Source organism: Dipodomys ordii, unplaced genomic scaffold, assembly GCF_000151885.1.
Source record: "Dipodomys ordii isolate 6190 unplaced genomic scaffold, Dord_2.0 Scaffold1, whole genome shotgun sequence".
Taxonomy (NCBI): domain Eukaryota; kingdom Metazoa; phylum Chordata; class Mammalia; order Rodentia; family Heteromyidae; genus Dipodomys; species Dipodomys ordii.
In genome coordinates this window covers 61,533,709-61,545,565 of record NW_012267217.1, presented here as the reverse complement: position 1 = coordinate 61,545,565, position 11,857 = coordinate 61,533,709, and the positions used below count along the sequence as shown (strand labels likewise).

At 43.4% G+C, this 11,857-nt stretch overlaps 1 protein-coding gene across 1 annotated transcript in view; it reads left to right on the top strand.

Moving 5' to 3' along the window:
• The window catches only part of Slc16a14 (solute carrier family 16, member 14), a 26,321-nt gene extending 19,764 nt beyond the window's left edge, over positions 1-6,557 (top strand). The window contains exons 5-6 of the mRNA XM_013027468.1: positions 62-545; positions 5,755-6,557. Coding sequence (XP_012882922.1) covers positions 62-545; positions 5,755-5,906 — 636 coding nt within the window. The 3' untranslated portion in view covers positions 5,907-6,557. The remainder of the gene's footprint in view (positions 1-61; positions 546-5,754) is intronic.
• The last annotated feature ends 5,300 nt before the right edge of the window (positions 6,558-11,857 follow it).

Below are 11,857 nucleotides of genomic sequence, written 5' to 3'. Positions count from 1 at the left end.
CCTGCGGCTGGTGAAGGCGGCCGGCCGGCTGCCGAGGCGCATGCGCCGGGGCTTCCGCGAGTGGCACGCGGGCTACTTCGGCGCCGCCTCGCTCTTCACCAACCACGTGTTCGTGGCCTTTGTTTTCTGGGCGCTGTTCGCCTACAGCAGCTTCGTCGTCCCCTTCATCCACCTCCCGGAGATAGTCAACCTCTACCACCTGTCGGCGCAGAACGACGTCTTCCCGCTGACCTCCATCATCGCCATCGTGCACATCGCCGGCAAGGTGGTGCTGGGCGCCGTGGCCGACCTGCCCGGCGTCCGCGTCTGGACCGTCTTCCTCCTGGCCAACCTCACGCTGGGCCTCAGCATCTTCCTCCTGCCCCTGCTGCGCACCTACGCCGGCCTGGCCGTCATCTGCGCCCTCATCGGCTTCTCCAGCGGCTACTTCTCCCTCATGCCCGTGGTGACCGAGGACCTGGTGGGCATCCGACACCTGGCCAACGCCTACGGCATCATCATCTGCGCCAACGGCATCTCCGCCTTGTTGGGACCTCCGTTCGCGGGTGAGCCCCCCCTTCCTCCCAACTCCCCCCCCCACCCCCGCCAGCAGGGTTCAGGAACTCTGATCAACCAAAGCTCAACTACAAAAGATGCCTCTGAAAGGGGCCACTGTTCACGCCTGTAACTCTAGCTACCTACTCAGGAGGCTGAGATGTGAGCAAGCAGAAAAGCCTGGGAGACTCTTATCTCTGATGAACCAGAGGGGGAAAAAAAGCCAGAAGTGGAGCTGCGAATCAAAGGGTAGGGCGCCTCCAGCCTTGATATGAAAAGCTACAGGACAGCATTCAGGCCCTGAGTTCAAGTACACATGCTCACACACACACAAATAATTTTACTTAAAACACCTTCACAATGGTAGATGAAACAGAGTTAATTGTGTCGTATAACCCATAGAGTCCAGGGCCTAGATGGAATCCTCTCTGCTCTCATGCTGATTGCCTGCGATCACAAAGCACCTACTGTGGCTCCAGACAGTACACCATCACTTATAGCATGGAAGGAAAAAGGAAGAAAAGGCTTAGTTCTACCAGAATCCCACTTATCTCCGATTAACTAGAACTGTGGGGAGTTGGGAACGGGAGTAATGTGCTTTCCTAGACTCACTAGTAGAGGGCTTACAAGGGCTTTTCCTTCAGTGTCTGTTGGCTTCTTTCTTTCCACTGAACTTGTGCAAGAGGGAAGCAGCCTGGCAGGCTGCCTACATTATGTTCTATTCATTAACTCTCTGGGCAAAGCAGATAATGTCAAAATGAGATGCAAGCCCAGCACTTAGGCCCTGTAGAGTCGCCGTGACCAGCAATGTGAGAGCTTGAATAACTACATTACATTCTTGCTAGCAACTCATGGTGGGCTGGAAATGACTACTTAGCTGGGTATGCTGCAAAGAAAATTGCTGCTCGTGTTACCTTTTTTTATATAAGTACGTTCAGAAGTAGGTGTGGCCTCATTTTTCAGAAAGGTTCTTCTGCCATTGAAAAATCATACCATTCAGTACTATGTCAGACAATCACACATTTCCATTTAGAAGAATATACAATTGAATCATATCATTTAGCAACATGAACTTCTCCATCTAATTTACACTATAATATTGCTGGGCATGTACCTCTCCCTTAAAAATGTAATAATAGCACATAGTTTTTTACATGCTTCCAATTTATAGTCTAGCAAAATTCTGCCAAATTTTGGATTTGGGCTGGCCAAAATCCATACCTGTCTCTTCCATTTGCATGAAGTCAACTACCTAATCAATAACAATTCGTGTTTCCTGTCAGGAGCTAGGTATGCACATTTCACCAGACATGAAAAAGCTTCCACTTCTCAAGCTAGACACTGGTGGCTCACAGTGATAATCACAGCTCTTAGGAGGCTGAGATGGGAAGATTGCAGTTCAAGGCCAGCCTGGGCAGAGAAGTTCATAAGACTCCCTCTCAACCCATAGCTGGGCACAGGGGGGTGTGCCTGTCATTCTAGCTCTATGAGAGGCTGAACTGGGGAGGATTGCAGTTCCAGACGAGCTGGACAGAATGTCTACTATATTATTGGAAAGAAAGTGCACGTGGTTCTGGGCACCTGTCTCATGCCTTTAATCCCAACTACTCATGAGGCTGCGATTTGAGGGTCATGATTTGAAGCTGGCTCAGGAAGGAAAGTCTATGAGAGTCTCATCACCAATTAACCACCAAAAAGCCAGAAAGTAGAGCTATGGCTCAAGTGGTGGAGTGCCAGCCTGAGCACAGTGCCCAGGCCTTGAGTTCAAGCTCTAGGAGTGGCAATAACCACCACAAAAAAAAATTGACGTGAGTTATTTAAGGCTTGGGGCAGAGGGCGATGGTTTCACTAATGCTTGCACTTTCAGGGGAAAGGTACAATGTTTATTTTATTTTTATTGCCATCTATTTACTTGCCCATTTCTGGGGCTCAGCAGGTTTCTGCATACACATATGCAGTTTACTCAGTCATGTTCACCCTACTGCTCTTTTAGATGCGAGATTTAAAGAAAAAAATACAATTTATTTTAAGGCCCTTATATATTTTAAAGACATTTTTCTGTTTTGGAGAGAAAAGACAAGGGGTGGGTGATGAGAAGGAGATCTGGGGCATTCTCCAAGCAGGGACCCCCTCAGAGAGGGAGGGCACACAGAAGAATTCTTTATTTTTATTTTATTTGTACTGGTCCTGAGGCTTGAACTCAGGGGGTCTGGGCATTGTCCCAAGGTTAGTGCTCACGGTTAGCACTCTTACCACTCGAGCTCTAATTCTGGCTTTTTGCTGGTTACCTGATGACCAGAGTCTCATGGACTTTCTGCTCTTAGCTTCAAATTGTGATTCTCAGATCTCAGCCTCCTGAGGAGCTAGGATTACAGGCATGAGCCACTACCAGCAGGCAAGGAATTCTTTTGAAGCTGCATGAAATGTCTCCTGTGGCTGGGTGAGGCCAGATCAGGGAGGGAGGCCAGACCACTTCATAGAGCCCTGAGCTCTGAGCACCACTTCAAAGGAAAGTACAACAACAGACTGCACCAAATGCAGCCGTCTGGGATTTGCCAGCCATGTGGGATTCCATCCAATTTCCCAAGACAACGTGAAGCAGCACTAATAATAGTCAAGCTACTTTAACTGTCAGCATTTGTGACTCTGAGACTCCTGTTGACTCTCACAAGGACCTTAACTCTTGAATGACGGTGTCAACTTTGTCAGGGATGAAAAGACTAATGAGAAACTAATTTTGTGTGTGTGCCAGTACTGGAGCTTTGAACACAGGTCATTATATTCTCGCTTGTTTTTGTTTTTGTTTTTTCCACCCAAAGCTGGCACTGAGACAAACTTTGATCCCTTGACCTCTGCCTCCTGAGTAGATGAGATTACAGGCATGAGCCACTACATGTAGTCTTTAGCATTTATATTTTACCCTAATTGAAATTCTTGTCTGTAGCTTAGTCTTGTCAGTTTTCATACTTGGCTATCTGGGAACTGTAACAAGAGATTGACTCAGAATTAGTCACTCAAGTAAATAAAAAGTGTTTCATAGTTGTTGAGAACTACATTTTAATACCACTGAAATTGAAATACATTTTACAAAGTCCCAAGAAAACATGAACTTGACAAGAATCTTTTTTTTCTTATTGGTATATAAGACTAATGTATATAAATGTGTTTGATTCTTATGTTAAAGCTTCATTTGAGAAGAACCGATAACAGCATTTAGTTCTGTATCTGGCAACTTAGAGTTTCAATTTTATTTTATTTTTTGCAAGGGAGGGTAGTGGAGACTGAATGCAGGGTTTTGCACTCAACAAAAAGTGCTCTATCACTTAAACCACACCCCCAGTCTTTGTTTGCTTTTAGTTTATTTTTCAAATAATGTCTCTTGCTTTTGCATGAACTGGCCTTGAACCAAGAACTTTATACCTGAGTTGCTAGGGTCACTGGTGTGAGCTACCATATCCAGCATAACATTTTAAAGATTAAGCATTGATATTTGGAGAAAGGTTGATCAATGGATTCTAGGTTTCAATTAGGTAGGACCAACAAATTCTGGTGTGCACCTGCAGGGCAGGGTAACTATAGACAATGAAATGCTGTACATTTGAAAGGGCCAAAAAAGGATTTTGAAAAATTTTACCAGAGAGAAATAGTGCTTGAGAACATAAATATATCTGCTTTAAACATTATACAATGCACAAATATATGCCATTACAGGGCACCCCATAAATACAGATTTATAACTGTAAATGTGAATTTTTACCAAACTTGGAAATTTTAGTTCATAGTAGAACCTATGTGATGCTCAGATACTTCAGAATGAATGAAATTTAACTGTCTTTTTCCAGTCTCTTTGATGTATACTAGAAATATCTTTTTAAAAGTTCTAAAGTCCAGGTGTTGGTGTCTCATGTCTATAATCCTAGCAACTCAGAAGGTTGAGATCTGAGGAACGTGGTTCCAAACCAGCCGAGGCAAGTCTGGAGACTCATCTCCAATTAACCACCAAAAAGCAATAAGTGGAGCTGTGGCTCAAGTGGTACTGTTAGCCTTGAGCCAGAAAGCTCAAGGATAGTGCCCAGGCCCTAAGTTCAAGTCCCAGGACTAGTGCATGAGCGTCCGCACATGCACGCGCACACACACACACAAATACACACAAACACACACATATACAAGTCGTGAAGGTTTTGTTGTTTATACTGTTAAGAAGAAAAGAAGAAGGAGAGGAGGAGAAGGAGGGGGGGGGAAGAGGCAGCAGCAGCAGTGCCAGGTGCCTATGGCTAATGCCTGTCATCCTAGGAGGCTGAGATCCGGGGATCATGGTTCAAAGCCATCTTGGGCAGGAAAGTCTGTGGGACTCATCTCCAATTAACCACCAGAAAACTGGAAGTGGAGCTGTGGCTCAGAGTATTAGAGCAGTAGCCTTGAGCAGAAAAACTCAACAACAATGCCCAGGCCCTGAGTTCAAGCTCTACAACCAATAACAATAACCAAGAAAGAGAAGGGGGAGAGAGAGAGAGAGAGAGAGAGAGAAGCAGAGGCACTGGATTTACCTTTCACTGCTGCTTTTGTGCAGCTTGGAGTTAACCAGGACATGGAGCCAGGTCACCACTTCTGCAGATGTCTCCGGAGATGCCCAATGGCCCAAGTGGCACCTGTGGCTCACGCCTTCCATCCTAGCTACTCAGGAAGCTAAGATCTGAGGACGGCAGTTCAAAGCCAGCTCTGACAGACAAATCTGTGAGACTCTTATCTCCAGTTAGCCAGCAGAAAGGCAGAAGAACTGTAGCTCAAATGGTAGAGCACCAGTCTTGAGTGGAAAAAGCCAAGCAAGAACATCAGGCACAGAGATCAAGCCCCAGTGTCATAATAAACATTAAAGAATAAATTAATAAAGAAAAAAAGAACTGGGGCTGGGAAGGTGGCTCAGTGGTAGAGCGCTTGCTTTGCATGCATGAGGCCCTGGGTTCGATTCCTCAGCACCACATAAGAAGATTTAAAAAAAAAAGCCAGAAAGGGCGCTGTGGCTCAAGTGGTAGAGTGCTAGCCTTGAGCTGAAGAGCTGAGGGACAGCGCCCAGGCCCAGAGTTCAGGCCCCATGACCAGACCCCCAAAAAAAATTTAAAAAGGAAAAAAAGAAAAAAAGAACTATTTGCAGATCTTTACTTTGTGTTCCTGAGTTTGGGGCAGCTACTTACACTGATTATATTTTCTTTTGTTTTATAGGGTGGATCTACGACATCACCCAAAAATACGACTTTTCCTTCTATATATGTGGATTGCTTTACATGATAGGAATACTCTTTTTACTCATCCAACCATGTATTCGAATTATAGAACAATCCAGAAGAAAACATATAGACAACGCACACGTGTGAGAGTCCCATATGCATTTCACTCTGATTTCATTAGTTGCACGCCTACCTACCTCGTTAGGAGACTGACCATGTGGGGTTGGTTTGTAGGATTGGGCTGGGTCACTTTTAAGAGCCGCTGTGATGGCTGAAATTGTAAGTGGCAGTGCTGGGCCACGTATCAGGGACCACATTAAGTTTTAGAGATGACTGTGTTTATAGCCTGTTAAATAACTGATACGGATGTGCTTGTGGGAACCATTCTCTTTCATCCTTCACTGGGACTAGGCTAGGAGCTACAAACACACAGAGAACGGAAGCTTTCAAACCCAACAGGCAAAAGAAACAAAACTGCATGTTTCTACAAAATGCAGTGAGAACTGGGTTTCAAGCACACAGAATATGACTGCTTTTCCGAAATCAATTATTACAGGGAGTTGCTGATATTCCATATAGAACAAAGGCAGGCTTTAATTTCAAAACAATCCAATTTAGTGCAATTCAAGAAACGTGGTTTATATTTTTTATGAAAGCATTCTGCAGTTAGGGAGAGACAGCATCGGCTATCAATTGCAATTCAATTATCCAGTCACAAACGATGACTTCAGCCAGGCACTGGTAGCTCATGCCTGTCAATCCTAGCTACTAAGGAGGCTGAGATCTGAGGATCATGGTTCAAAGCCAGCACTCCAATAAAGCACCAGAAAACCAGAAGTGGAGCTGTGGCTCCAAGTGGTAGAGTGCTAGCCTTGAGCAAAAGAAGCTCAGGGACAGCACCCAGACCCTGAGTTGAAGCCCCACAACTGACAAAAATTTTAATGAGCTGGGCTCTAGTAGCTCATGCCTGTAATCCTGGCCACTCATGAGGCTGAGGATTATGGTTTGAAGCCATTCCTGGCAGACAAATTCGAGAAGACTCTTATCTCCAAATAACCAGCAAAATACTGGCAAATGGAGCTGTGGCTCACGTGGTAGAGTGCCAGCCTTGAGCAGAAAAAGCTAAGTAACAGCATGAGGCTGTGAGTTCAAGCCCCACTACTGTCACACAGACACACATTCTCTCTCTCTCTCTCTCTCTCTCTCTCTCTTTCATAAAGTTAACATGAATCATGTGTTTCCCACCTGTATTTTACCCATAACCATTCAATCAAGGGCTATAATTCAAACACTTCTATTCATATCATTGGCCTGTGTCTTTAAATTATTTTTCCTGCCCAATCAGTATAATAGAGAACTCTGCCACCTCATATAACATATGAAGTTGGTGGCTAAGTTATTTCTAAAGAGTGTTGCTAAACTTATGAAGGCAGTGAGAGGACTCCTTTGGTCTGGATGTCTGCAGGGGACACTAGGGCACTGGTGGTACATGGCCCATCTCTAGTGTCTTCTGTTATATAGATTAGTCAGTTGCCTGAGCTCAGCAAAGACTTTAAAAATAGTTCTCTTCATCGATTTCCTCCGTCTGCGACCTATATATACCTGTCTTTATCTGAGAAGTCTATTTTTCTAAGCCAAACACTTCAGACTGCAGAATATTCTTCTCAGAAGCATTTTGAAATTTCTGGCTACTGTAGTTGTTTATACATATCTTAAAATTAGGCAAATTTCTATTTATGGGGTGAGAGGCAGAGCCGAGTAGTAAAGCTCAGCATGTGCCAAGGCCCTGGGTTCTATCCTTAGCACCACCACACAAGAAATGGATACTCCAAATCTGCTCATCACACAGAATAAATCTCTTAGTATCACTGGCGGTGTTGATGGGCCACATGTATCTAAAAATGAACGAGGCATAATCTCATTTATCCTTGATAATCAGAAGCTGCAACGCTTTTAGAAACTTGAATCACAAGTATTCTTTCTTTTCTTTTTCCTTTTCCCTTTCTTTTTTTTTTTTCTTCCAGTCCTGGGGATTGAATTCAGGGCCTGAGCCCTGCCCCTGAGCTTCTTTCACTCAAGGCTAGTACTCTACCACTTGAGCCACAGCACCACTTCTGGCTATTTCTGTGTATGTGGTACTGAGGAATCAAACCCAGGGCTTCATGCACGCTAGGCAAGCATACCACTAAGCCACATTCCCAGACCCTTCAAGTGTTGTTCAGTCAGCAGTTTAGTTCCACTCTGAGTTCACCCTGGCTGTTGAAAAAGGATTGAAAGAACAAATTTTCCTTGGTTACTTCTCCAATACTCTCTAAAGTCTAATGGGGTACAGGGACAATGAAAAGTGCACCCAAATAACAATAAGAAGCAGCTAATAGGACAGAGAAATGAAAACACTTCTAATAAATACACCAGAGCTGGGTACTAGTGGCTCTCACCTGTAATCATAGCTCCTCAGGAGGCTGAAATCTAAGAAGCATGGTTTAAAACCATCCCAGGCAGACAAATCCATAAGCCTCTTAGCTCCTATTAATTACTAAAGGCCAGAAGGGCAGTTATAACTCAAATGGTAAAGCACCAACCTTCAGCAGAAAAGCTAAGGGACAGTTAGCATCTAGGCCCTGAGTTCAAGTCCCAGTACTGGCACACACATATTACACTTGATATTAGCTCCAATAATTTGAGAATTGCCTGTGCATTATTGCAGAAGATAAACTACATGCCATACTCCATTTGTTTTAGCCCATGATCTTAAGTGCTAAAGCAATGCTGTGTATATGTAGGATGATGATTGGATGACACCAAGATGAGTGTTTTTCCAAACATTTTGCTTCATTATACTCATTTGTCTGACCGCACCACTTAATTGTTGAATGTTTTGAGGTGCTAGAGCCGATTCACTTGGCTGGTCCCCTCTCATTATACATCAGAAATTCTTTTGATCTAATGACCTAGCTTTAATTATGTGCATGTTACACATGCTCATGTCCTGTTTGTACAGTTGTTTTCTGGCGTCCTGTGTTTTTGGCAGTAGTGGCTTTGGAATCGAGGCCCCCATGGGACAAAGATTGCTTGTAGTATTTGTGTCACCATCAGGACAATAATACAAAGGAGAGCAAAAGTTTCCTGTTTTTGTTCTTATCTGCAAAACTCCAGACATACTTTCAAAGGCTTAGTTGTATGTTTATATCATGTGCTTTAGAGTTGGCTCTTCCTAGACTCGTGATTTTATTTAAATATAACTAAATAAAGTTTGTCCTCTTTAAAGATGATCAATGAGTTTTTGTATAGGAAAAAAAATATTTGGGGAGGGACTGTAAAGGGAATACTCCTAAATTATAGTGATTATTAATTATTTTATCTGCTTTCAGATAGATAGATATTTTTATTAGTGGTACTGGGTTTGAACTCAGGGCCTTCTGATTGCTACGCAAGCATTCAACCATTTAAGCCATACCTCCAACCTCCATACTGTGAAATTTATGACATTACTTTGAAAAAGAAAAACAAAAGATCAATTCTATGTGGAATTAGAACAAGTTTCAAATATATTGCTCTAAAAAGAAAAGAATATGGTCATGTGCCAGTGCCTCATGCCTGTAATCCTAGCTGCTCAGGAGGCTGAAATCTGAGGATTGTAGTTAAGCCAGCTCGGGCAGGAAAGTCTGAAAATCTTATCTCCCAATTAACCACCAAAAAGCCAGAAATGGAGCTGTGGCTCAAGTGGTAGAGTGCTACCCTTGAGCACAAAAGCTCAGGGTGTTCAAGTCCCAGGACCAGCACCAAAAAAAAAAAGAGCAAAAAGCTGGGCTGGAGGCATGGCTCAAGTGAGAGATCATCTATGGATACTAGCAATAGATCAATATATATAAATCTGATGGTTTCTGTGATTGATAATACAGGTTTGTGTGTAATAGAAGACTTCTGAGAAATAAGAAAATTAACAGTGGTTGGCTCTGGAGAAAAATTGGTTGATGGGGTGGATTTTGTGTCTTTATGCATATAATTTTAATTGAAATTAATTAAATCAAAATTAATTTATTTAATAAAATGTCAATTTAAAATTTGCATCCAGAATTATTTTAATTGTAGCTACCTGGGCCTACTTAGTGAGTTGGAACCTTATAGAGGTTAGGACCAACAAATCTGCCTTTTAAGTAACTTTAGCAATTAATTTTTTTTCTTTTTGCCAATCCTGGGGCTTGAACTCTAGGCCTGGGTGCTGTCTCTCAGCTCTTCAGCTCAAGGTGAGCACTCCACCACTTGAGCCACAGCTCCACTTCCTAATTCTTTTTTGTCAGTTGTGGGGCTTGAACTCAAGGCCTAGCCACTGTCCCTAAGCTCTTTCACTCAAGGCTAGCTCTCTACCACTTTGAGCCAGAGCTCTACTTCTGGTTTTTGAGTGGTTAATTTGGAGATAAGAGTCTCACAGGGACTTTTCTACCCAGGCAGGCTGGCTTTGAGCCACAATCCTCAGATTTCAGCCTCCTGAGTAGCTAGGATTACAGATGTGAGCCACTGGTGCCTGGCAATTTATTTATTTATTTTTGAGACACAGCCTCACTTTGTAAAGTTTGAGGCTGCCTTCAAACTTGCAATCTTCCTGCCTTAGCCTCATAGAGGCTTGGATTACAGGCATGCACATTCATGCCTGGCTCAACTGATATGCATAACATTGGAGATTCACTCAGCATATTCGAGCAAAATATTCCAATCAATTTCACTATTCACTCTGACTTACATTATTTCCTTTCGTGTAGGACTGTGGTCTATTATTATCTATAGGGTGCTCACAGTGGTTCATACTTCATTTATATAAGTCATTCACCTTTGTCTGCAGTTTTCTGATCAAAGCATTTGAACTGAAGCCTAGGGCAGGCAGGTGGTGCCAGTGTCCCTGACTGCTCATATGATGTGTACAGAAGCAAAGCTGGGCCACATCCACCGAAGAGTGGCAGTAATAACAAAGCTAAATTTTAGTTGGAACCTTTTGCAATGAAACTGCTGTGGTAATAGTAAAGATACAAAGACATTTTTCAAAAATGGCCACCAATGTGGCTCATGTCTATAATCCCAGCTATTCAGGAGGCTGAGATCTGAGGATTGTGGTTCAAAGCCAACCTGGCAGAAAAGTCTGCTGCAAGCCTCTTATCTCCAGCTGACCAGCAAAAAGCCATAAGTGGAGCAGGCTTCGAGTGCCTGTGTAATGAATATGAGGCCTTGAGTTCCAACTGCCAAAATCTGAAATAAAAATAAAAGTATTTTTACCTTTTACATTCTTACAGACTGCAGTACAGAGTAAAATGGTTACTACCTGTTGTTTTCAAGGCATAGAGCCGACAACAGCTGGAAGCTGCTCTTAGCCTCTCTAAGGTTACTTCAACTCAGCCTATGAACATAGGTCTATGCCTCTAAGAACTTTTGAGTAGGCAGAGCAAATTTTCCAACTAAAATAACTTTCCCTAGTGGTGAACTATGTTCCTGAGAACATGATCAGCAGGAAATGAAGTCCTCTGCAGCTCCTAACCCCAAGAGCTCCAAGTGGCACCCCAGTCTCTGGACAATTGCTTTTCAAGAGAAAATAGAGCTGGGGGCTGGGGGGCTTACTCCTGTAATCTTAGCTACTCAAGAAGTTGAGATCCAAGGATCATGGCTCAAAGTCAGCCTGGGCAGGAAATTCCATGAGACTTTTATTTCCAGGTAACCATCAAAAATCTAGAAGTGCAGATGTGACTCAAGTGGTAGATTACCAGCCTTGAGAGAAAAAGCTAAGGGACAGTGCCCTAGCCCATACTAGAAGAAGGAGAAGGAAGAGGAGGAGGAGGAGGGGGAAAAGGAGGAGGAAGAAGAAGAAGAAATGTGAAGCTAAGGTGTTACACTTTACAATGACTTCATCCATATTGATAAGCCTGTAACCTAAGGTGCAGTGTTTCTGCAAATGGATGTCACTTAGTACATATATATGCCATCTTGGGGTTTGAACTGGGCACTGTTCTTGAGCTTCTTTTGGCTCAAGGCTAGCACTCTACCATTTGAGCCACAGTTTTTTCTGTGCATGTGGTACTGAGGAATCAAACCCAGGGCTTCATGCACACTAG